General features: G+C 42.9%; 1 protein-coding gene across 2 annotated transcripts in view; it reads left to right on the top strand.

Moving 5' to 3' along the window:
- Nucleotides 1–24,689, top strand: part of ULK2 (unc-51 like autophagy activating kinase 2) — a 72,784-nt gene extending 48,095 nt beyond the window's left edge. Inside the window, exons 15-27 of one of the 2 annotated variants that reach the window (XM_072639997.1) lie at nucleotides 234–368; nucleotides 2,870–3,015; nucleotides 3,273–3,353; nucleotides 4,182–4,468; nucleotides 4,602–4,789; nucleotides 4,943–5,052; nucleotides 8,378–8,527; nucleotides 9,147–9,355; nucleotides 10,904–11,082; nucleotides 15,721–15,839; nucleotides 16,156–16,313; nucleotides 22,048–22,183; nucleotides 23,006–24,689. In XM_072639997.1, the coding sequence (XP_072496098.1) occupies nucleotides 234–368; nucleotides 2,870–3,015; nucleotides 3,273–3,353; nucleotides 4,182–4,468; nucleotides 4,602–4,789; nucleotides 4,943–5,052; nucleotides 8,378–8,527; nucleotides 9,147–9,355; nucleotides 10,904–11,082; nucleotides 15,721–15,839; nucleotides 16,156–16,313; nucleotides 22,048–22,183; nucleotides 23,006–23,073 (1,966 nt within the window). In that variant the 3' untranslated portion in view covers nucleotides 23,074–24,689. The remainder of the gene's footprint in view (nucleotides 1–233; nucleotides 369–2,869; nucleotides 3,016–3,272; nucleotides 3,354–4,181; nucleotides 4,469–4,601; nucleotides 4,790–4,942; nucleotides 5,053–8,377; nucleotides 8,528–9,146; nucleotides 9,356–10,903; nucleotides 11,083–15,720; nucleotides 15,840–16,155; nucleotides 16,314–22,047; nucleotides 22,184–23,005) is intronic. The other variant, XM_072639998.1, reaches the window with a different exon arrangement.
- The last annotated feature ends 1,224 nt before the right edge of the window (nucleotides 24,690–25,913 follow it).

The raw sequence follows: 25,913 nt of genomic DNA on the forward strand, positions 1-25,913 counted from the left end.
CGTGGTTCTTGGTCTTAAGTGGGGGTTGGGAAGAACATTTTAAAATGAGAAGAACCTGATTCAGATAAGTAAGTTTTAAAGTCATTGTGTTTCACTTGATCCCAGAAAAACTTCTCAAGTCATTTTCACATGCACATATAGAATGTTAAAATCCCTATATGCCAGTGATAGTTCAGGTGAGAGAAGCTGCCTTGTCAGCATTTTTCTTACCTTTGTTAACATTGTGGTTGCAGACCATGTCAGCCTTCCCCATCACCTCACAGTGAGACAGCACCTATTCCAGTGCCTACTCAGTTAAGGAATTATCAGAGGATTGAACAAAACCTCTCCTCAGCCAGCCCTGGGACAAATCCCCATGGTTCTCCAAGGTGAGTGAGTTGTTTTGGTGGCTAGTTGTGCAATTAAAGTTGGGTTGGTCTTTGTTGCAAGCTGCACCTTTTAGTTTATCTTGTTAATATGAACAAAGTGTTCCCAAATGAAGTGTTCAGGGTCCATTTATGGGAACCTCCTTTTGTTTGTAACAGTGTTTCAACAGCCCTAGCAGACCATCCTCCACGCTGTCTTCTACATCTACTGCATTTTCATCAGCCAGCTGATTGTCTGCCAGTGAATGATGAGCAATTAGCTGCTTCTGTCTTAAATAAATTTCTGTTCTTAACTCAGCTGGTGTTTGCTGTGTGGGTCTGGGTTGTTTTTCATTTTCGTTTTTGTCCTGGTCCTGTAATATTGGTAGAGAGAACTTCCAGTGAGGAAATTATCAGCCTCAGTTCTGTGGCCTGTGGTCTTGAGACAGACACTCCAGAGCAGGAGCTGTTAGCCCAAAAAAGAGGTGTTTAATCCTCACACATTCATTCTGTTCAGGTACTTGTCTTGTTCTTTCTAAACTAAGTACCCTCTAGGCTCCCACCCTGCCCTTACTAATGATAATGACACTTGACTGCCACTAGCATATTTCCCATGGCACCTTCCACAAATCTGGCCACAGAGAAGGCCGTCAATGCACCTGTGAGTTCAAAGCTGTTTGATGCAGTGGCCAGAGCAGTGGGCTAGAGTTCCTCCCCAGGCCAAGGCTTGGTTATAAGACTTCAGATGAAATCTCACTTCCAGCCTGTGGATAAATCACTCCCTTCTTTGAGCCTCAGTTTCTTCATTTGTAAAATCAAAGGCTTGGACTAGAGCACTTCTAAGCCCCCCTTCAGTTCTTAGCCCTCTGGGGAAACATATTAATGGGGAATGGATTCCCAGTATATATGTTTCCTAAGAGTTGGTGGGCATGTAAGAAAGTGCATAATATAATGGTCATAGAAGTTTATTGGTTTTTTCTAGAAAATTGATCCCAAATGATCAACAGATTGGCTTTGTTTTACCCCTTCTAAATAGATCTTGTATTATTGCCACATGTATCATCAGGGGTTTGCTCCTTTTAAAGTTTTTTGTTCCATGGGTAAGCAAAATTTTACATGTTGGTGGTTCTTCACTTCTCTGGGCTTAGTACAACGACAACACAAGAATAGAAATTGGCTTCATTTGTGTGTTGATAGCTAGGTAGTTGCCAAATCCAGCAGCCTTTTTTCCATCCTCATCTTCCTTGACCTCTGTGCAGCCTTTGATGCTGGATCACTCTCTTCTGTTGATGCTTCCTCCCTCTGGGTTTTTGGGTTCCTGTGGGTTTCCTCCCTCTTATTTGACTGCTCCTTCTCAGTCTCCTTTGCTGAATCCTTATCCAGGCATACCTGCTAACTATGAGCTTTGCCCTGGGCCCTCTGTGCTACTTCACTCTTCCACTCCCATGGATTCAGTGATCTCTCTATTGATAACTCTGAAATGTGCTTACCTAGCCCTGATCTCTTTCTTGACCTCCAGTCATCCTCAACTTCCCATTAGTCATCTTGACATGAATGCCCCATAGATATTCCATCTCATCACATCCAATACTGAGCTCATTTCTTCTCCTCCAATCTAAAACCTTGCCCTTGCAAACTTTTGTATTACTGTTGAGGGCACCATCCTTTCAGTCTTATAAGCTTTCAACCTAGGAGTCATTCTGAACTCTTCCCTGTCTCTTACTCCCACATCCAAGCTGTTGCCAAGGCTTGTTAATTTCACTTTTGTAGCACCCTAGAATACACCTCCTCTCCCCCTGCCTTCACCCTGGTGCAAACCCTCATTGCCCCATGCTGGATTATTGTCATAGGCTGATGGTGGCTCTGCCTGCCTCAGGTCTCTCCCCACTCCAGTCCAGCCTCCATTCAACTACTGAATTGATTTTTCTAAGGCACAGGTCTGACCATGCCAATCTTGCTACTCCATAAACTTTAGTGGCCCCCTTTCAACTCCAGCGTCAAATAGAAGATCCTATATTTGCTGTTCAAAGCCCTTCATAAGCAAGACTCCCTACCCTGCCTTCAGTCTTCTTACACCTTCCTCCCCATTCAGTGCCGTAGGGCTCCTGGGTCTTTCTGGAATGAGACAATACCATCTCTTGGCTCTGGACATTCTTACTGAGTGTCCCTTACTCCTGGAATGTTCTCCCTCCTTTGCCTCCTGGCTTATTTTCAAGTTTCAATTAAAATCTCACCTTCTGCAGGAAACCTTTCCTGATTCCTTTTCATCGTGGTGCCTTCCCTTTGTTGATTGTGTATGCTTGTTTGTGTGTAGTTCTTCATGTTGTCCTCTCCAGGGGATTGGGAGCTTCTCAAGGTCCGGGCCTGGGCTGGACCTTGTTATGTATCTCCAGCATTCAGCACAATGACTGGCACACAGTAAGTGCTTACTAAATGCTTATTGCTTAACTCAAGTTTTTAGTGCACTAGGTTAAAGAGCTTTTTCTTGAAATTCCACCTTTAAAACAAAATTGCAAACTTTTCAGATCTGCAGTGGTACGAAGGTCTAATACCAGCCCCCTGGGCTTTCTGAAGATGGGCTCTTGCTCTCCAGTCCCTGCAGACACAGTACAGACTGCTGGGCGTAGGCTGTCCACAGGGTCCTCCAGACCGTATTCTCCTTCTCCATTAGGTAAGGAAGGCATCAGAGATCAGTCTGTAGTTCACTGATAGAAGTGTGCTTAGAGAATCATTTTGTGGATAACTGAAAGAACTGTTGTGGGCATGTTTGTTTAATGTGATTTCTAACAATGATTGCTAACTAAATTGCATATTGTTAGATGTTTTTGAAAACCTAATTTGCCATGTTGTTTTGAGTGTGTGCTGTGTGTTTCTGTTGTTATGGTGAGAGAACAGTCAAGCATCCAATTTGTTGTCCTTCTCTTATAGTTGGTACTATCCCTGAACAGCTTGGCCATTGCTGTTGTGGACAGCCGCAGGGTCATGACTCGAGGAGTAGAAATTCTTCAGGTGGGTTACGTTAGCCAAGGGATTAAGTGGAATTCTACAGGTTAATTTTTTCCTACTCTGATCTCTGAGTAGAAATGAGATACTTTTTTGACCCTTCAGTTTTTCTGCATTTTTGTGTGCCATCTTTGGTTTACTTCTTAGTTATTTCATTATTTCACTGTGGGTGTCATTATTGCTTCAGGAACTTATCTCCTAGGTACCAAACAATCATGAATAAACATCATTATCTCATTCAAACAGTGATAAATGATGCAGAAAATGAACTATGGGTCTTCATAGTACTCTTACTCTTGTTAAAAATGTAGCATGGCAGTCTAGACCAGGGGTGGGGAACTTGGGGCCTTCTAGGTCCTTGGATGTGGCCTTCTGACTGAGTCCAGAGTTTATAGAACAAATCCTTTTTCTAAGGGGATTTGTTCTGTGAAGTTTGCATTTAGTCACAGGACTGCACTTGAGGACCAAAGAGGGTCACATGTAGCCTCAAGGCCATAGTTTCACACCCCTGGTCTAGACTTTTGGATGGTTTGATTCCATTTCTCTAACTCTATTTTCCTCTCTTAGTTAACCGGTTATTTCCTTTTGCTAGCTGCTGGGAGAGGCAGTAGATGGAGTTGTCCCCATAAAATCCTGTCCTCTGAGAGCAGCGAGCACAGTGTGCGTTAGCTGGATGTTGTGGTGAGGCCAGAGCGTGCTCAGAGCAGCGCCTCATGGAAAGACGAGACATTTGCATCCTTGTCATTTTAGTTCTTAGACTGAGCCTTGTGTGTCTCATACTTGGAGCACTATAAGATGTTGGTTATGTGTGTTCTGCACTTTTCTTGTTCATAGGTTCTCCAGTACCACAGTCCCAGTCACCACAGTCTCTTTTGTTGGGTGCTAGACTGCAGAGCGCTCCTACGCTCACCGACATCTACCAGAACAAACAGAAGCTTCGAAAGCAGCATTCTGACCCTGTGTGTCCATCCCATGCAGGGTTTGGATATAGCTACTCACCACAGCCAAGTAGACCGGTCAGCCTTGGGACCTCCCCCACCAAGCACATGGGATCTTCTCCTAGGAGCTCTGACTGGCTATTTAAAACGCCTTTACCAACAATCATTGGCTCTCCCACTAAGGTTGGTTTATTAAGCCATGTTATAAGTTGAGAAACATGGTAGTACTCCACCCAGAGTTTCCATCTTTTAGAGTGTCATAAATGGAAAATATGTAGGCATTTTATTAAAAATCACCTTAAATGTATTTACCTAGGCCACAGCTCCTTCCAAGATTCCTAAAACCCAAGCATCTTCCAATCTGCTCGCCTTGGTTACTCGTCAGGGACCAACAGATGTGCCAGCTAAAGATGTGAGTGACCCACGAGAGTTCTCACATTTTCTCTCAGCCCAAGGAAGTGAAAGGCAGGTAGCTGAGCAGCACAGCAAAGCCACATTTGGCAGGTAAAATATTCCATTTACCAATTTTTATTTATAAGCTTATATAAAAAAGTAATAGCATGGACATTTTCCCTTCTAAAAGTTATGATTCTAAAAACAGCTTTTTTAAGGTCAAGTATTGTCTTTTCCATTGACAACATTACTGTCCTTTTATAGATCTGTAAGTACTGGGAAACTGTCAGATCAACAAGCGAAGATGCCCTTGGGTGGGCAGCTGTATCAGGGCAGTACAGACAGTCTCAACACAGAACGACCCATGGATACAGGTAAGGAGGATCAGGTTTCTTTTTAAACATAGAAGTTAAGCAATACTAGCTTATTTTCATTTGGTCATCTTTCTACTGCCTGCCTACCCAAGTATCAGTCCATGTTTTGGGTGGTGGTTGTAGCACTGGGAGAAAAAAGCTAAGTCTAACTCATAATCAAAACCGTTGGTAAGAAGATGGCAAGTCTTTGACTTAGATTAAGAGTAAAACTTACACTTTCTTATCCAACAGTGGTCCTGCTGAAATCTTGAGCATTGCTAATAGCATATTAAACCTTAAAAGTACTTGGCACCATAGAAAAGAGAAAACAATTTTCTTTGGTACCTGACATTTTGAATTCAACCTTGTATTTCTCAGTAGGTAAATGTTCCCTTAAAAATATTTGCATGTAATCATCAGCAAAGACTAATAAATAAGCATTTGTTACAAGTAAAGCACTTGTGAATTTTTTTTTTTGTATAAATAAGTCCTTTTTATGGTTCCTTAAAATAACATTCTAACAGAATCACTGAGCCAGATGGTTTGTTCAGTTTTGTAATACTTTCCAAAATGTCTCCACCATACACTTTAAGCTCTACCAAAAGCATGCTGACCATCCTGCCCTGACTCAGACCCTAGGAGTACAGAGACCTCAGTGACATAGTCGCTCTTAGGAAGGAACTGACCTTCACATGGCTCTTTCCCTGCCCATAGAGGATACCATTCTTTTGTGCTATTTTTGTCCTTTTAAAAAAGTCTGCTTTAATGTTTTCTGTGTGTATTGCTTGACACACCTGACTGGGACTGCTAGTGGCTGTGAGTGTGGTGATTTTGGAAACTCTGAGTTCATTGTGTCCTAGGCCCTGATTATTTTCTATAAACTTCCAGGCCATTTCTCTTCCATTGATCTTTAATACTCTTAATTCTGAATCCTTGTACTCTGTCTACATGATGTTCCCTCTATCCTTTTTGATATCTTTTGCTTACATATGTCTGAGTATTCCCAATAGCCTTCCTCCTCACTCTCATTCCCCTTCTTTTGTCCTTGATTGGACATCAGTATTTACATCGATCACTTCCCTAACACCTTGACTACACCGTTCCTCCGCAGCAGTTATCTCCTTCATTTCTTAATCGCCCACAGGTAAGCCTGCCTCATCCTCTTAGGCCATTAACATTTCCAAGATATTCCAATTTCCTCTCGTCCTTCTCTGAGCCTTCTTATACTCAGTGTGTTCTTCGCCCTCATCTTGTCTTTTTGTCTATAAGATTGTGTTCTTGGCCAATGCCTTGGTACGTAGTAAGGACTTAATGCATGCTGATTTAACTCATTGGTTCATTGATTGCTTCAAGTCACCCAGTCCATCTTGACCCTTACTTAGTGCTGGCTCTCTTGTCCTAGGGACTTGTTATTTCCAGTCCACTCATATCCTGCCCCTAAAAAAATGCAAATTATGGAAATTGAATTCAGTTTTGTTTCGAGATATAGTGTGATATAGTAGAGGGCTGCACTTGGAGTCAGGGCACCTGGATTCCAAGTCAGGTTCCAAACTTATTAACTGTACAGGGCCATTTCGCTGCCTCTTATCTCTGGAGCCTAAATAGTGTGAACCATGTGTGTGTGCATAGGGTTGTAGTAAGGAAAGTATTCTTTCTGGAAGCCCTTATTGTATTGGAAATTTGTGGTGATTATGGTGATGAGTCTACAAAAGTAAAAAGTAGGGAATAAATTCTTGATTTTAATGAATTTAGAGAATCTATTTTGGTAGCTACATCATTCTGCTGAATTTTTTTTTTCCTTTAATAAATTCATGTTGCAAACACTGCTTTGGAACTACAACCCAAATCTCCTGGCTGCTTTTCTCCACAGCTGTTAAAGCAATAACTCTCAATTTTTGTGTAAGTCTTATTTTTCCTTTGACTCTTTTGTCCTCATCTCTGCATATTTATTTGTGATAATTGGTGAGATTTAAAAAATTTTCCAGTAAGATGTTTTCCAATTTCATGTAAATTAAGAACAATATAGATATCTAAATGTAGGTATATATCATGTTCTTTATACACTCTCTCTAATGTTTTAAGATGATATATACCAAGGCAAAAACAATGCCATTTCTGGCCTCTTTATACTCATCCTAATAATTAACCAGAAGTCATGCTTTTAGTCTGTTGACTCTGATTTCCTCCAAGATGAGTCAGAGCACTCTTCTACGTATTTCTGTGTGTAGTATTTGTGTCCATGATGGAAATCTGTTGGTAAAATAGCTGTGGTTGGCAAGGATTAGTTTTGGAGTTAGTTTTTACACTAATGGTTTTTGGTTCTCTTGTAGATGATTCCATGTTTATACAGGCACCTAATTTTTGAGATTACAGATCGGAAAAGACAGTTTGTACCTCAGATACAGAGTAGGCTTAGCTCTAGCTAGCTGTCCTTGACAACTCATGTGAAATTTAACTGTAATGTACCTTGGAGCTAGTTCAGTGAAGATTCCTTAAATTTATATTGACAGAATTCTTTCTGAAGGGGAGAGTCTGAAAAAAGACTTTGTTCTGGCTCTTCAGCAGGCCATATTTTTACCATAAGTCACTTTTATTTTGGGAATAGAATGGGAAAAGGGGAGAGAATATCCTAGAACTTGTGTGGGCATCACTACAAGATGCCAAATCCTGTAGCTTCTGTGTGGACCTTGGGGGAAAAAATGTCCTTCCTGCCCCCATTTTTAGTGTGCAGGACAGCTATGAAAGAGTTTGGTAGAGAAGAGAAAGGATGCTTTGAGGATAATCATCCAATGAACCTGCCTGCAGCTCAGGGTGAGCATCAGGGTCGAGTGGTTCTGCTTCCTTCGACATTCTGATGCTTGAGGCTGAGCAGGACAGTGGATGGGAAAATGCTGGATTGTTTGAGGGATGAAAGTTTCTTCTGAGGAATGAATGTGTGATTCTAATAATTAAGTCAACGAGGAAAATGGAGCTGGTTTGATGGAATTTCACTTACATCCAGTGTTTAGCAAGTATATTTATTCAGTAGCCCAAGAGAGCCATCATCAGACCTCAGCAGTTGTCTGGTTGTGTCCAGATTCTGTTCTCTGATTATTTTCCAATAGCAGTGACTCGGGCTTGTGCTGCTCCCTGGGGATAAAGTCCTCGTGGGGCATCATCTCATCTTACTCTTAACTTGACTTCTTCCATCATGGAGCTAAAGAGTCCAAGTGATCATAGGTGGGAGATGGGACTCCCCTACCAGCACACCTCCTGCCATTGTACTAGAGATTACCCTGGGAGAGCAAGATAATATTGGGGGTGGTTTGTGTTTCTAGAAATCATACCTTGTGCCCTCCTCTTTTAGCTCCTGCAGCGGCCTGTGGAGTTGTTCTGGGACCTCCTGTGGCCACCGGGGCCAGTTCTAGGGCTGTGATGTTCACGGTAGGATCTCCTCCCAATAGCACCACACCTCCTGCTTGCACCCAGATGGTTCTTCGTACAAGGACAACTTCAGGTGAGGTGTTGCTTTCTTGGCTTTGGACAGGGATAGGTGGACTGGTGGCTGGAAGTACTGTCTGGATTGATAACTGTAGATGATTTCAACTTGGACCCGATACGAACAGTGCTGTTTGCTGGCTCGCTGTCGGCCATGCAGGCCGGCCAGAACCTCTCAGGACCTATTCTCTCATTTTACAGTTGGCCAAACTAGTATCTGTAGTCAGCATCTCACAGCATTTTAAAAGTGAAAAATGAGCAGATGGGGTAAAGGTATTCTATTTTTAAAATGTCAATCATCAATTGATGGAGTAGTTTTAAGGATAAATGAGCAATTTTTGGTGCTTTCGATCTTACTTGGAAGGCCTGTGACGATCGACCCAAACAGTTTTCAAAAGTGATTTTCTCCTTTTGGGGAAATAGTTTTTCTTACCATTGTGCCTAGGATTAAGTCAGAATTCCAATTTTATGAATATGTTCCCGTATTTTCCCTCTCCTTTCTCATTTGATATCACCTTATTGGTCCTTGTATGTCCTTGTAGTCCTATGTAGTTAAATAAGTCCTATAATGTTAAATAAGTAGAGGAATTGATGAATAACCCCTAGGAGATTCCTCTGTGTTTTCTGTTTTTATGTAGTTGGATCAAACAGTTCTGGAGGGTCTCTCTGCTCCACTAGTGGCCGTGTCTACATGGGCTCCCCTCCTGGCATTTATATGGGTTCTTCTCCACCGGGAGCAGAGGCAGCACCCAGCCTGAAGTATGCACCGTATGGGGCGTCTCCTCCCAGCTTGGAGGGCTTTATCACTTTCGAGGCTCCAGAACTTCCAGAAGAAACTCTCATGGAGGTAGTGAAAGAGACTTGGGCATTTAATGTCATGTTTAATACAAATGACAAAAGGCACCACTAAATCACACTTGGAGGCTTTTTTCCTTGTCTTTTTCATCCAAAAAAATGCTATTGAATTATTTTCCAAATAAAGTAGATGTAACCATCTCAAGCCACAGTTTAAGAAGTGCTGACCTACTGGATACCCAAGGAAGCCCAGCACCAAAAAATTTAGTATTTTTATGGCTTGTTCTTCTCTGTAAAAGAGGGAAAACTCACACACACATTTAGGGATTGTTAAAAATCGGAGAAGACCAGCTTACTCATGCCACCCCTTCCAGAATGCCTGTTGTCTACAACAGACTAAGCAAAGGGTTTTATGCCAAATGAGAACTTTTATATGTGTTCTGGTGCTCTAAAGGGCATCCTGAAATAATACGCTGTCCTTTCTGGATGAGACTTTTAGGGTTTTAGGAATTCTGTTCTCCAAACTCAGTAAGGCCCATCAGACCCCAGAGCTTTCAGCTTACTTCTCTCCCCAGACTCAATGAGGACATCAGCATCATTCCCTCTCTTCCTGCCTTGGGAAACCAAGCCCTCTGGTGGCCCCAAGGAAGATAGAGGGAGGGTGGGAAGTTTATGGGCTTCTCTCCCACCCCAGGATGTTTTCTTTTTGTCTCATTAAAGCCCTGCTCAGAGCAGTCTTCTCTTATCCCCAGTGGAGAAGGAGCAGGTAGGCTGATCACTATGATCAGCATTTGATACTGATCCTGGAGGCAGCTTAGGGCCACTGGGTCAGCTGGGTTTCTTTTTTGCCTTTAAGGCCTATTCTTTCCTCCCCATCATATGTCCCTTTTTATCATGCCCACCTTCTTGTATGCTTTCCTTCCCTGCCAACCCAGATTTAGGGGAAAACTAAGCAAAAAGGTATTTAATACATCAGACCTTTACTCAGATGCAGTTGGCCTGTCCAGATCTCTTCTGCCCTTTGGGTAGTTTAACAATATTGAAGACAGTTAAGTCACACAAACACATTTCTGTGTATCATGGGAGAGGAATGTGGCGCTCCCTGAAGAGCGCTCTGACAAAAAGATGAAATTAACCTTTGTGTGACATTGTGTTGTCAGCATAAAGTCCTGGACAGCTGAGCTTTTCAGTATTCTTTCCTGAAGCTGTGCCTGTCCTCTCTCTAAAGAGAATGTAAGGTTCCCGAGTGTAGAGATTGTTTGGTCTTTGTCTTTTATCTCTGACCCCTAGCACCATGCCTGACCCAAAGCCTCATTGAATTGGTTTGAATGAATACTTATTTACAGCTGGCTTCCCAGGACTTAGATGAGAAGTGAGTTTACTCAGAAACTGTGAACTTTGCTCTGCCACTGTTGTAGGGAGTGGTTGAGATACGCGTGTGCCATTACACTTCACCTTTTTTTGTTCTTTACCATCCAGAAGTTAAAACTGGAATCTTTTATCTGCTAGTGAATACGTGACTCTCTGTGCATAGCTTACCTAGGCAGGTGGTGACTCTGTCTTGGGGATTGAAGTTAAGGGATCCTCCTCTTCCCCACAGAGGGAGCACACAGATACATTGCGCCATCTGAATACGATGTTGACGTTCACTGAGTGCGTACTGGATCTGACAGCCATCAGGGGAGGGAGCCCCGAGCTGTGCACGTCGGCTGTGTCACTGTATCAGATCCAGGAGAGCGTGGTGGTGGATCAGATAAGCCAGCTAAGCAAAGACTGGGGGTAGGTGCCTTCTGTCCAGTCCCATCAAAGCAAACTTCAGAAGGGGAGGGGGAGGAGACCCAGAATGCTTTGTTCTGTTGTAACTTCATTGTGCTAAGACCTCTAGGTGGAACTTGGGAATGTGTATTTATGACCCTAGTGCTACAGGTGGCCCTCCCTAGGCAGCATGTCCTGCCATGTCTTTTCTTATTTCAAAAACTTTTTTTTATTTTGAACAACGCCATCAGCAAACAAAAAGCATCAGAGAGGAAATATTTGAAACTTGAAGCTGTTCCATATTGTTTTAAGAAGCTTTATTAATTTCAATACAAGAGTAAAAACTGCTCCTGTTTGTCTGTGGTCAGGTGAGAAAGCCAGAAGTTGTGAGGTTTGTATTACCCCCCATGTTTTCCTTGAGCATCCGAATGTATGGGAGCAATTTTTGATGTATTGAAAGACTTAGAGTCCTCTGCCTCTCTCTTTTCTCCCTCTTATGACCATGCTGCTTTACAGTCCCCACTCCCCCTTCCTTTGTAACAAATAAGTCCAGCCAAGCAGAGCACACTGGCTGGTCTGAAACACACGTGCAGTCCTCTGTGCCCAGGCTTTTTAAGTTTCTCCCATTTCCATTAGTTTCTTAGGATACAATAATCTTACATTCCATCCCCTGGCTTCCTGCAAGACTGTTCCAATTCCCCCTGGGCAGGAGCCTTTCCCCCCAACCCCAGCCCAGAGCCTTCCTTCTGAGATGGCATTTTCTGTCTCCCATGTGAGCTTTGTGAGGGCAGGGCCTTTCTTTGCATTTTTATTGCCCAATATGGGGCCTGGCATGGAGCAAAGCTCCTAACTAATAAATGCTTGTCCACCAGTCTCCAGTCTGCGGGTCCACATCTTCCTTCCACTTTGTTGTTATCACAAGTGCTACAATTATTTCAATATATATGGAACCTTTCTCTCACTCTCAGACCTCCTTGGAGTAGTGGTATCATTTTGTCATCATTCCAAACTGTTTTCCAGAACAGTTAGACCAGCGTACAGCTCTACCAACAGTTCCCTGGTGTGGCCATCTTCCTCCAGCCCCCTCCAGTATCTACCCTTTTCACTTTTGCCAGTGTAAGAGCATGAAGCAAAAAGTTCAGTTGTGTTCATTGGAATTTTTTTGTAATTTGTTTGTAGCATTCTTATGACTGCTGGTAGCTTAGCTTTTTTTTTGGAAATGGCTTTTCCATAGCTTTTAAATTGTTATCTGTGAGAGAATTTCTCTAGATGTTTATCTTTGACATTATACACGTGGTACTTGACTGGTGTTTCTAAGGATGGAAAAGTCTCTCAATCACCAAGTGCTTTTTAGTGCCTACTATGTGCCAGACCCTGTGCTAAGGACTGAAGACAGAGGAAACAGCAGTAATAGTCCTTGCTTGGAAGATGCTTACATCATAAAATAGACATGTGCAAATGTGGGTATACATCACTCAGTCAGCAGTTATTTCTTAAATGTCTGCTCTATGCCAGACATCATCGTAGATGTGGCACAAGAGAAGTATGCCTAAAAATAAACCGTAACTTTAAAGTGAATGAAAGCAAACATACAAGGTGGTTGGGGGAGGGGCTTCAGGCAGAAGGTGGTGCTCAAACCATTGTCATGGAAGAGAAAGACCCTGTGAGGGGAAGGGGAAAAAGGGAGAGTGTTTGTGCCATGTGGGATGGCCAGTGCAGATAGAACATCATGTGTAGGAAAAGAAGAAAGGCCATGGGGTTGGATCATAGAATACAGCAAAGAAAGTCGTGTCCATTGAGCTTAGGAGGACATTGTGGACAGCTTTGATGTGCATTTAAGGACAAATATTTTGGCAGCTGGGTCTAGGATAGCTTGGAGCTGGGGGAACGGGAGACAAGTTAGGAGATTCTTGTGATAAGACAAGTGAGGAGGTTCTTGTGATAATCTAAGCAAGAGCTGCAGACATGACTGCAGGGGAGGACCTAGATCCCAGACAGACTTTACTGATTTCACATAGGGGCAAGGGAGGATGAGGAATAGAGGGGAATGCCAAGATGAGGAACTGAGGCCCTAGGAGGAGGACAGTGGTACCCACAACAGAAATCGGGGAAAGCAGAATTCTGTTTTGGACGTGTCAAACTCAAGAGGTCTCTGGGATATCCAGTTTGAAATGTTTAGTAGACTATTATTGGTGCTGAACTGAGTGTTAGAGAATAGAACCAGAACTGTCCATGACCTACCAGCATAGAGATAATAGTAACCTAATCAGCTGACTAAGTGAGAGAGAGTGAAGATGGAGAAGGGAAGAAGGGCTAACATAGGACCTGGGGAACACTCACAGTGAGAGGGCAGGATGGATATGGCAGGTCGGCCAAGTAAATGGAGAAGGCATGGTCAGAAAGGTCAGAGGAGGAGGAGAGAATGGTCAGCACTGTCTGATTCAACAGGCAGGTTGACAAAGATGAGCAAAGACCAAATACAGCAATTAGGAGATTGGAGGCAGTGTGAGTAAACAGCTTTTTCAAGCAGTTTGTGAAGGGGATGTAAGACAATACTAAATTGAAGGCGTGGTGTAGTGAAGTTGAGGCTTTTAAAAAAACTGTTTAAGAGTCAGGGAGAATTGGGCATCCTTTGGTGACAAAGGAAGATTGAGGATTTGAGAGGGAAGTTGAATGAGAATTCAGACTGCTGGAGATGAATGGGAATGGATGGATCCAAGGCCAGAAAGTAGGTGGTGTCAATGAATGGTGTTTTAAGAAGGAAGAGAATGTAAGAGAGGCAGTTAGATGCTCCAGCCAGGCTTTGGCATCCAGAAGGTTTGAATTCAAATCTACACTCAGTAGCTGGGTGACCAAGAGCAAGCTCCTTCACTTTTGCCTCAGTTTCTTTGACTGTAACCTGGGGATCCTGATAGCACCTCCTTCTCACAGTTGAGAAAATCAAATGAAATGTTTATAAAGTACTTTGCAAACCTTACAGCCCTATATAAATGCTAGGTCTTGTTAGCTATTTATGAAGAGGGAACCCCCATCATACAGCCTCATTTCTCTCAGTAAGTTGCAGGTTCCTTCATGGTGGGCAAGAAAGGATACAAGATGTTTGAAGGAAGGAGAAGTTTTAGAGTAGCTTCTGTGGGGAGCGAAATAGGGGGTGGGTTAGGGAGGAATGCTCTGCTGCAGTGTGGGCCTTGTCAAGGTTGGATCCCAAGATTTTGTAGGACACCCACATGACATGGCTGTGATACTTGGAAACCTCCGGTGGTGTTCAGTGGTCTCTGGGTAGGCTGGGGGAGTTGGCATAGTGTGGAGAAGAAAAGGTGAGATTAGAAAGCAAAGGAGATGAAGCCTGAATGAGGATCATGGTTAGACAGTATGAGGGTAGAAGAAGGTTTGGAAGCCACTGTTAGACAGGCATGTTGGACTTTACACCCCATCCTTGCTAAGGACTTGACCATCCCTTCTTTGGCTGAGACAAAGTGTCGGAAGGAGGGAGGGGAGCATCTCTCGACAGTAAAGGCCCTGGTAGTAGAAAGGGAGGAGGAGGGGAAGGTGGTGGGGGCACGTGCTGGACTCCTTGGAAAAAGAGAAAGGAACTTTTGATTAAGTGGACTTCAGGAGAGGAAAGGTCTCAAGGAAAGTGGATGAAAACTGATGTGAGAGGGAAGGTGCTGGCATCTACGGGACTGAAACTTGCCTCTACAGAGTCCCTGAAACTGAACTTGGGTGCCTTTAACTGCATTGGGTCTTCAGAGATAGTGAGGATGCAGTCCTCTTTGTCACTGACCCCAGAGAATGAAAGGTAGATAATGCAGTCATTTGCCCCAATTTGAAAGGGAAACAGCCAAATTAAAATTCAAAGAAAAAATGCTGATGAAAGATTGGTTTAAGCTAAAATTCAGATGACAGTGCTCCAGTTTGGAAGTCACCCCCTCCTCTCCAGGCTCTTTTCCACCAAATACTCTTCTCCCAATTTTCTTTATGTCCCATGGATGATTCTGCCTTCTTTCCATTTGTGTAAGTCTCAGCTTGAAGTTTATATAACTTTTAACAGTTTACAAATCATTGTCAAACATTTAGTAGTAAAATAAACACTTTGCCCATGTGTCGTTTTTTTAAGAATTATGGTGAGTTCTTTGTGTTAGAATATGACTTGGATAAGTGTTGCCTGATCCAGGCCTCCACTATCTTTAGGACATACTTAAATGGTTGATGGTCACATTTGCTTGTTTCTCTTTCTTGACAGTGTTGATCAGCTGGAGAGGATGCCATATATGGTTACTATTGTTGGGGAGAGGGGGTTGGACCCCTGTTCATGTTTCTGTAGCTGCTGTGCCTATAGACAGTCATGAAGGGGTCATGTTAGCATCACAGCAGAGCTGGACAGCCACTCACACAACATTTCTAGGTTAGAATGTGAGGTATCCGATGATGGTGTTATATTTTCTGTGGACTTATCTATCCTTTGTGTTTCTTTTAATTTTCCTCTTTTGCTAGAGCATAGTTATTCAGGCTTGGGGACTAACATGTTCCATTTCACCTTCAGAAGTCTCTCTTTTTTTGACCTGAGCATGGTGAGGTGTATTTTAGTAGTCTGATAATGAGCTAGCCTGATGCAAGTCAAGTCTAATGTTTAAAGGCTGAATCCTTGTGTTTGCTCTCTAGACAAGTAGAACAACTGGTCTTGTACATGAAAGCAGCCCAGCTGCTTGCATCGTCTTTGCATCTTGCCAAAGCCCAGATCAAATCAGGGAAACTGAACCCGTCAACGGCTGTTAAACAAGGTATGGAACTCAGCAACAATAATTATTGTCTAGTTTCAGTGACTACTTATTCAAGTAAGAGTTTATAGGAGTTATTTAAGAAATAAAAAGAAGTATTTGCACTATGCAGCAGATGGAGAAAAAGGTGTCAAAAGGATTTCTTCATTAATGTTGTTTTAATCAAAAGAAAGCCTTAGGGGGTAAAATGGATTTTTTAATCACATTTCTAAGATCAATCCTAATTGTGTGGCTAAAGTAGTGAAGTAGGAAGAAACAAATTGGGGATCTTTTCTGCTTCTAAAATTGATAAATTTGTGCCGTATCTTAATTTTTCCAGTTGTCAAAAATCTGAATGAGAGGTATAAATTCTGTATCGCCGTATGCAAAAAACTTACAGAAAAGCTGAATCGCTTCTTCTCCGACAAGCAAAGATTCATTGATGAAATCAATAGTGTGACTGCAGAAAAGCTCATCTACAACTGTGCTGTAGAAATGGTAATCCTCTTTGTGTGGTTGAAGTGGGAGTGGTAGAGGCTGTCTGGATGGGATGGCTTCTGTCTTTGTATGTATTTATTTATTTTTTTAATGTTCTGTAATCACTACCATAAAACTTAGATTCCCCCCCCCCCCCAAGACGGCACACAATCCTATATAGGATCTGCATATACTTTCCTATTGAATACGTTTTCACTATAGTCATGCTGTGTAGACGAACTAAAATAAATGGAAGAAATCATATAAGAAATCAAAACATAATACACACACACACACGTGATCTGCTGCATTCTGCGAATGAATTCCATAGTTCTTTCTCTGAGCGTGGAAGGCATTTTGCCTTAGAGAAAACCATTGGGAACTTTTTCTTTTAAGTTCTTGCATTGTTATGAAGTTCTGAGTCTACCAGAAAAAACTCACACACTGTGTCTGTTGCTGTGCACAAAGTTCTCCTGGTTTTGTTCCTTTTGCTCAGCATCAGATCATATAAGTCCTTCCAGGCCTCTCTGAAGTCTTCCTGCTCATCATTTCTTATAGCACAACAGTATTCCATTACATTCTTATACCATAATTTATTCAGCCATTCCCCAATTGATGGGCATCCCCATGATTTCCAGTTTTTGGCCACCACAAAGAGCGCTGCTATAAATATTTTTGTACATGTGGGACCTTTTCCCATTTTTATGATCTCTTGGGGATACAGTCCTAGAAGTGATATTGCTGGGTCAAAGGGTATGCATGGTTTTGTAGCCCTTTGGGCATAGTTCCAAACTGTTCTCCAGAATGGCTGGATGAGCTCACAGCTCCACCACCAATGAATTAGTGTTCCAACTCTCCCACATCCTCTCCAACATTTATCATTTTCCTGTTTTGTCATGTTAGCCAGTCTGGTAGATGTGATGTGGTACCTCAGAGTTGTTTTGATTTGCATCTCTCTAATCAAAAGTGATTTAGAGTATTTTTTCATATGATTATAGGTATCTTTAATTTCTTCCTCTGAAAATTGCCTGTTCATATCCTTTGACCATTTATCCATTGGGAAGGCTTCTGCCTTTAAAGGGCACATCATCTCTTCCTTCCAAAAGAATGTACAGGATTGTCTTCACCTCATGTCTGTAATTACTTTGTAATGGAGTAAATCTAAAAGCTTCTTTTGACTGATATAATTTGCATATTGAATTCAAGAAATGTGCTTGCCATGTGCAAGGTTTTATTCCTGACATTAGGAGTCACCCAGCGAAGAAGGCAATCCCTCTGCTTTAATGGTACTTGGTCTAATAGAGTGCTGCCCTGACTATACAGTGCTATGTGGTCCATGGTAGGAGAAATCCTTTGCATCTATTGGAATCAGGGAAGGCATCATGGAGGTGGTGGCATCTGAAAAGTGGGGCTTAGAGGATGGATAATATTTTCACAGGCAGAATGATAAAGGCATAAACCAAAGGCCCTGAGGTGGGCTAGCAAGGTCGCTGTAAAGGGGGACAGTCAAGATGTGGTTCTAGTGTATGTGGAAAGGAGTGCAGAGAGTTTTTGGAAGGAATGTTGGAAACAGACTGGGGTGGGAAACTGGAACAGAGAAATGAGGTGCTCAGCCCTGCCCTTAAGAAAGATGCACCATGTTTTAGAGATCCTTCAGTGGATCCATGAGCTCATCCATGGGAGCCTCTCTTCACAAGGGGTGTCACAGCCCAGCCACCCCTGTGAAGTGAATTTTATGGTCTCCTCCCACAAGCCTTCCATGCACAGACCACAGAAGGGGTACATGCAGGGCATGAGGAAGGCACCAATTTAGCCTTGGATCATTCCTGTTCATGTGCTGCTGAATGAAGCCAGAGAAAAATCAGGAAATCCTGCTGATTGGGTCCTCACGGTGTCAGGGCCATCCTTTTCTACATCCCATGGCTCCCCCTCCCAAACCCTCTCAGCTGAGAACAAATTCAGGCACTTAACAGAGAACAACTTCTTCCTCTCATCTCCTTCACCCCTGTCTCACGTGAAGAGGTAGCCCTTCTATGTGCACAGATGATTGAACCATCCTGTCATCTCTTTCCACCACTCGTTTATCTTTAGTCTCCTCATCTACTGGTTGCTTCCCAGATTGCTTATAGGTATGTCTCCACAGTCCTCAGAAAACCTTCACTAGATTTTCCACCCCTTCCCTGTCTCTCCCCCCACCCTCTTTTCTTTGCGTCTCCCCACTTTTGTGGCTAAACTCCATGAAGGCTGTCTCCTATCCGTGCCCTGCCCCACCCCAGCCTTTCTGTTCGCATCTCCGCTCTCACTTCAGCTACATCATTCAATTGAAACCTCTCTCCCCACAATTACCTATATTCTTAGTGGCCAGATTTAATGGACTTTTCTCAAGGCTTGTCCTTCTGGACCTCCCTGAAGCCTGTTCTCTGTCGTCTTGCTGCTCGTCTGATGGCATGGTCCTCCTGTTTCTCAGACCTCCCTGGTCACTCCTCAGTCTCCTTTTCTGGAATGTTGTCCAGGTTGTGACCACTCACTGTGAGTGTCCCCAAAAGATATTGTTCATTTTCACAGATGAAGGCCCAGGACCCTCTTCTGCTCTCCCTTTATGATATTTCCTTCATGATCTCATCAGCTACCACAGATTTATGGTCATCTCCCTGCCCGGGATTCTCATTTTCATTTGTATAGCCCTAACCTCCAGTCTGACATCTCCAACCCTTAATATCTTGTAGATGTCTTAAACTCTGCATAGCTATAAGGTGCCTGTGGTAGCTTTCCCACGAACCCTCACCTTTGCCTAACTTGCCTGTTACTGTCACAGGTGTCCTCATTCTCCACTCCTCACGTGCTTTCTTTCTTTTGACATTGGTGAACACACTGACTATTGCACTAACCTTTTGGTTGGTCTTCTTGCTATAATGCTGTCTCCGTTCTGGTCCATCCTCTCCTCAGATGTCAGAGTGATCTTCCTTAAGTACAGATCTGACTATGTCACACACACACACACACACACACACACACACCCCTCTCTCACTCCCTACTCAGCAAACCACAGCGGCTTCCTGTTACCTCCAGGATCTGTTTGGCTTGTAGAATGCTCCATGATCTGGTCCCTTCCAATCTTTTTAGTCTTTTTTCAGCCCTATTGACCTCCATGTACATACTCGGTGATCCAACAGTACTGGCCTCTTTATCTTGACTGCATTTTCACTGCCTGTCCCAAGCGGATGGAGCACTCTCATATCCTTCCTCTGGCTTCTTCCAAGTCTCAGCTAAAGCTCTGCTTTTTAGTCCTCTTTACCCTCAGTGCTTTCTCCTGGTTATCCTGCCCATAGCTTGTTTGATTATAGCTGTCTGCCTTTATCTGTCATCTCTGATGACTGGAGGAGAGAGTGAGGCTAATGACTTTGTTCAGCTGCTCCACTCAAATCCAGTTTATTTGCAAGTCAAGACATCACCCTCATAATGTCACTGTCCTCTTCTCGAGAGTGAAGGACAAACAGCAGCCTCTTCTCTTACCGATCTGAGTTCCTGGAGAGCAGATTGTCTTTTTCTTTGTCTGTATCCCTAGAACTTAGGACAGTTCCTAACACGTACTAGGCACTTAGTAGTTTCTTGTTGACCTGACTATTCAGGGTTTACTTGTAGAAACTGCCTGTTATTTTTATAAAAAATATTTTCTGCCTGTTAAGCAGTTTGGCTGTGATAAAGTCATTATAAAAATGCGTGCCATGACTTACCTAACGGAAATTCACACTCAGGTTTTGTTTTCATGTTGCAGCAGCATAGAAACAAAATAAGCCACTTCTTTTACCAATTGCCAGGTTTTGATATGAACGAGAAACTGATCATATGATCGTATGGAACCAAGAATGTATCTATTGAAATGGAGAAGTGGACAGTGAAAAATCAGAAATAGAGAGGGGGGAAGAAAAGCTTGAACAAAGCTTAAATGTGATATTTTATCTAAAATTTTCACCATTAGGAGAATTAGGAGAACATTACCTGTTCTCCAGGCAGTTTCAGGTAATCTTTGCCTCTTTACAACATGAAAGACTAATTTTACAGAACACGCCTTGATTCATTATATTTAAAGATCTAAACTTAATTAGCTTAGAGATCTCTAATTTAGATATCTAAATCATAATGGGCTTATTAACTGCTCACAGATATGTTTAGAACCTGTTTCATAATTTAAAGGCAAAGGGATAATATTTCTATATGAGTATATCCCTTAGATTAATTTTTAAAAATACATTTTATTGACATCATTTGTTTCCACATCACTTACATTTATCAAAGTACCCCCTTCCCATCCTCTTCCAAAGATCCAGCCTTTATAACAAAGGATAAAAAGGGGAAAAAACCAGTTGAGCAAAATTGACCAACACTGAATAATTTTGCTGCCCTCTGCAGTGTGCCATAGTCATAGGCTCTGATACCTTTGTCAGGAAAGGGCTGGGGGGTAGGGGGGGGTGGGACTTGGCCATTCTGTTCACACACAGCTTCAGGGTCTGTCCTCATCCTTGGGTGTACTGTTTTCTGGAGTCCATTCTACACGAGTCCCTCCAAGCTAGGCTTTCTGTGTTCCTCCTGGTCCAACTGGACTCCATTCTACTCATAAACTGGGAGTTGGTTCTGCTCTCTGAGCTGTGTGATGGAGAGGCTATGGTGGTTAGAGACTAGAGTCACTTTTCTTTTGTCACTTATTGTCAGTGGCTTCCCAGAGCACTTGGACCGAGTCATAGCTTTAACAATGTTGGGACAAGCCTGGTCTGGCTTTTCACAACCCCTCCCGCCTTGCCTTGGTCACCATTGCCCATTGGCCGAGTGTGATGTGGGAGCTCAGAGTTGCTTTGATGGATGTTTGTCTTCTCAGCGGTGAGGAACCTCCTCTCTGGAGCTGAGAACCATCGAGCCCTTGGGCTGCTTCTGTCCTGTCAGATGACTTGGGCCTTGTGTGTTTCTGTGAATTTGTACCTGGGGAGCAAAGCTTTGTCAAGTAGTTGAGGGAAGTGGTTTTTGTCCAATTCCCTTCTCATCACATCAGCATTCACTTTGTGTGAAAAACTGCATTTCATGCAGGTGAAATGGCCCGTTTTATCTCTTTTTCTAGTTTCAGTCAGTCAACACGCCTTTATTGAGCACCAGTAGCTGTGTGCCAGGCACTGTGTGAAGTGCTGGACAGTCCCTGTTTTCAAGGATCTCACAGGATCCACTGCCACCCCCGCCACCCCCTTTGGATGAATTTTGTCAGATCTTGTGGCTCATCTGTTCTGAGGCAACAGGCAGAGCGGGGCTGATGATTCGTGATTTGCTTTTCTGAAGAAAGAGGTCATCTAGTCTGACTTGACAGATGAAGCAGCTGAGGGACTTGCCCAGAGTCACACAGCAAGTTAATGGCAGGGCGGGTCTCCCTGTCACTGCCTCTCTACTTTGGTGTTGGACCACTACACAGGCCTTATATTTCAGCATCTTGAAATGCCAGAATTGTGTCAAACCCCAGAAATGAGTCCTTGGTTAGGAGAAGAGGCTAAATCAGATTGTGATAGTGTTTATCTACATATCTTGTAGCATTTTACTTTTGTGGAATGCTAGCATGCTAATTATTTGGTTAGTTACATACTAACTCAACTTAATAGTTTCATCGAAATGCAAAATGCCTTTTTTTTAAATTCCAAGATTTATGACTGCCTTGTTCAAATGCATTTTATTTGCTTGGGATGCTTTAGAAAGTTCTGATTTTCTCCTGTATCCCCAGGTTCAGTCAGCAGCCCTTGATGAGATGTTTCAGCAGACGGAGGATATTGTGTATCGTTATCACAAAGCTGCTCTTCTTTTGGAAGGCTTAACAAAAATTTTGCAGGACCCAGCAGACATTGAAAACGTACACAAATGTGAGTTTGTGTCTGTAGCTTGCCATCCTGTAAAAAAAAAAAGGGCAGTGCGGATAAAATCGTCATCCTTTCTGACCCCAACCTGACAACCATCTCACTCTTTAAGAGGTTATTAATGGGAAAAATATTGTACATATCTTCAGAGGACCAACCAGACTCTGTGAAAGTGGGAGGGGAGGGGAATAACATCCCGCTCAGAGCCTGCACAAGCGCTTTGCTCATGGCCACCTCGATAGATCTAGTCAGTCAGCATTTATGAAGCTCCTGCTATCTGCCAGGTGCTGCCCTAAGTGCTGTGGGTGCAAAATGAGATGAAAGGGAGTGCTCACAGTTGCCTTACAGCCCTGGACCAGGGGCTATGCACTGAACAGAACCTTCTTAGTGACCCCAGCAAATGGTCCAGGTTGGATGAGTGAAAACCAGTGCTCAGAGATTAAATGACTGGGGCCACACACCCTAGCGAGTAGTAGATTCCTCAGGATTTGGTCTTGATTTTAGCGTCTGGAAGTCTTCCATTCTCAGGGTTTGCCCATTTGAACAACTTAGCAGTTACAAATAAAAGTCTCAAGGTTTGCAAAGTCTCCCTGTCTATAAGATGAAAAGGTTGGGAGGGATGGCCTATCATGCCCCTCCTCCAGCTTGAACCTGCTTTTGTCTGGAACCTGGGTTTGTCTAGACAGCTTTGAGTAAGTATCTGGTTCCCTGGAGAAGGCAATGCAAGGGCAGATGGGGAGTGATGGTCTTCTTTTAAATTTCAGTTAGTTCAATTATCCATGGTTCATAGTGTCTGTCCTAAAGGGAATTTTCTGATTTTGCTTGCAGATAAATCTAGTATTGAAAGAAGGCTGTCTGCACTCTGCTATGGTGCGGTGACTGTCTATGAGCCATAGCCTCTCCCATGGATGCAGCATGCAGCAGTGACATTAGGGGGGTGGGGGCCAGGACCCTCCTCCAGGGAGAATCGGTGACTACCAAAGAGAAATACCATTGATGCAGAGAAGAACAGTGGCCCTCAAACTACTGCTGTTATTTGTAGGGATGGTATACCGAATGGAGAAGCCCCCCTTTCCTTTTTCTCTCTTAGAAGTAGGAGTGAAAGACTCTCCCTGGGTTTCATTCTCAACTTGGTAAGTGTGCCTTGGACTGAATCGATGGGTCATCTTGAGGATGCTCCCCCAGCCCCAGCAGTAGGGGAGATGCTGCTGGAGGTGGAGTCTCCTTCAAAGTTTGCCTCTCAGACTGCCAGGAAATGCCCGAGGCACACAGTAGGAAAGGGCAGGTCTGACTCCTGGGGTGAGGTTGCCCCAGGCCGTGTGCATCCAGAAGGGGACAGACACCTTTTAAAGGGATGACAAGTTGGACCCCCCTCTATCTGGAGTCCTGGGTTTGATCTGATGTGGCTACATGCTTGATCTCCTTCCAACAGATTTCACGTTGCACTAATTTACTCAAGCAATTATATTGGACTTTGAAGAACTATTAATTTAACACCAGATAAGGCACAATGAACTGACTTCCAAAAGTTTCATTTTATTGTAAATAAATCCTTTGCGGAATTTCCAGTGTAACTTCTAGGAGAATTTTAAACAGACTGTAAAAACTTATATTCATGTGACCTTTGCCTTTTTTTACCTATTTGTCTACAGCTACCAGTTTTTTCAGTAATGAAAATGTTTTGAGTTCCTGGTTTGTTTTTTCTTTTCCTACATAAGGCTTGGTTGCATTTTTTGTTGTGCATGCAGAATGTGCATTAATTAGCGCCTGTGATCTCAAGGGGTGTGTTTAAAGCGCTCTCTGTCCACAGCTTCTTGGGCAGTATTAGAACCAGTGCTGGAAATTGAGAGGGGCTCTCCCAAATAGTTGGGGCCGCAACCAAGGTTGGTCATCTAGATGCTTGTTAGTGATGTGGGCTTTCTACATCAAGTTTATGAAAAATCAGGTTTGTTTTTTCTTAAGGGGGTGGGGACTCCCCCACCTGGGTGGGCACTTTTCATTTCAAGCTCAATTCTTGCAGCTTACCAAATAGTAAGGCCTGGAGTGTTTAGGCAAGTTACCTGAAGACTCCTCTGGAAATGGTTCCAATATTGTATTTTTATTTTGTTTTGGTTACTTACCTGCTTGAATACTTGAATAAACCATTCTCCAGAACAAAATTATTTTAATCCTTTTAGATAACGTGGTCTGAACTCTTTGACAAAGTTGTACAGTAGCTCTGACATCGATAGCGTTTTAGTGTACTGATGAAAACCATGAGTTTCTCTTTACTTTGACAAAGTAATGTAATTTTTACCTTATTTATCTGTATGAAATTCCAACAGTTAATTTGAACGTTTATTTATATAATGTTTGTATTTTTAGGTCTTTAATACAGTGTTTCTACCTCTCATTTGTAACAGCATGCATTCTTCTGGAAACTAGGGAATAACTCACTGAACTGTTGTGTGAGAGCCTTTTTACTATCGCCTGTATAAATGTATATTACGGTAAAATAAAACTGACAACGGTTTCTAGGTGCAGTTTGATCTCTTCCAAAACTTTGATTCCTGACAGGCAGGCAGCCTTTTTTTTTTTTACTTTTTCATCCTGGATAACCTGTATCTTTAAGGTTTGCAAAACACTTTAAATATGATATCATTTGATCCTCACAACCACCCTGTGAGGTAGGTATCATTTTGACAGATGAGGAAACTGAGACAGAGGTTGCCACATGGCTAGTTAAGTGAGCTCAGATGTGAATTCAAATCTTCCTGACTCCAAGTCCGGTGTGCACTTTGCTGTCTGTCCAGATGCCCTGCACTTTTCTGTTATAAATATTAGGATAATAGAAGGATTAAAATCATTGATGTAACAGTTCAAAGAAGTTCTTAGCCATTTATTCAAAGGCTAGTGTAACTCCTGGGAGTCCCCTTCCCAATGCTTGATTGGGTAGTTGGGTGGCTTCCCTCAGCTCCTGTTTGGGTCAATCAGTCTCATCCCTTCTCAGTTCCCTTAACTACTCCCCTTCTGGGAACATGCTATGAATATAGTAGATATGGCCCTGCATCATGGGCATCTAGAGGTGATCCACAACCCAAATGGTCCTCCTCCAGCTCTCCCTTGATTGAAAACTGTCATCCGCTCCTACATGGCCGAATGCCACATATAGGGATTCTCACATTTATTTTGTCAGCCCTAATGGCTCCTCAGAGGTCCATGTTTCCAGTTGCTTTGTGAACATACCCACTTTGATCTCTCAGCATCACCCCTTAAAACTCAGTAGATTTAGATCAGACTCTTCTTCCTCACTGTATCCTCTCCCTCCCCGCCCCCTCCATTCTCTCTTTCCTATTTTTCTTATAATAATATAGTAATAACATGACTTCCCTCCCCAGTGTCTTTGTCTGAAAACCTGGGAAAAAGAGGTTGAATAGTTGACAGGCTTTGCTAATTCTACCTTGAACCTCTCCTCTTTTATCCTTCTAAGTCCTTCCTTCTCTCTGGCTTGGATTATTGCCCCTAACATCCTTTAATGTCTCATCCATCCTTTAGGGAGAGGGGTAGATCTTACCTTAGGTTTGTTAAGTTGCTTTTAAAAAGAGTTTAGCAATAATGTTTCAATCTATTTAGTTTCCTTTGCCATCTCATTTTATGCATTTAAAAGCATTCTGAGAAGGGTTTTCAGAGGCTTCGCTAGGCTGCCGAAGGGGTCTGCGACATAGCAAAAGGGTTAAGAATCCTTCCTCTCATTGAT

The sequence above is a fragment of the Notamacropus eugenii genome, chromosome 2, assembly GCF_028372415.1.
Source record: "Notamacropus eugenii isolate mMacEug1 chromosome 2, mMacEug1.pri_v2, whole genome shotgun sequence".
Classification (NCBI taxonomy): domain Eukaryota; kingdom Metazoa; phylum Chordata; class Mammalia; order Diprotodontia; family Macropodidae; genus Notamacropus; species Notamacropus eugenii.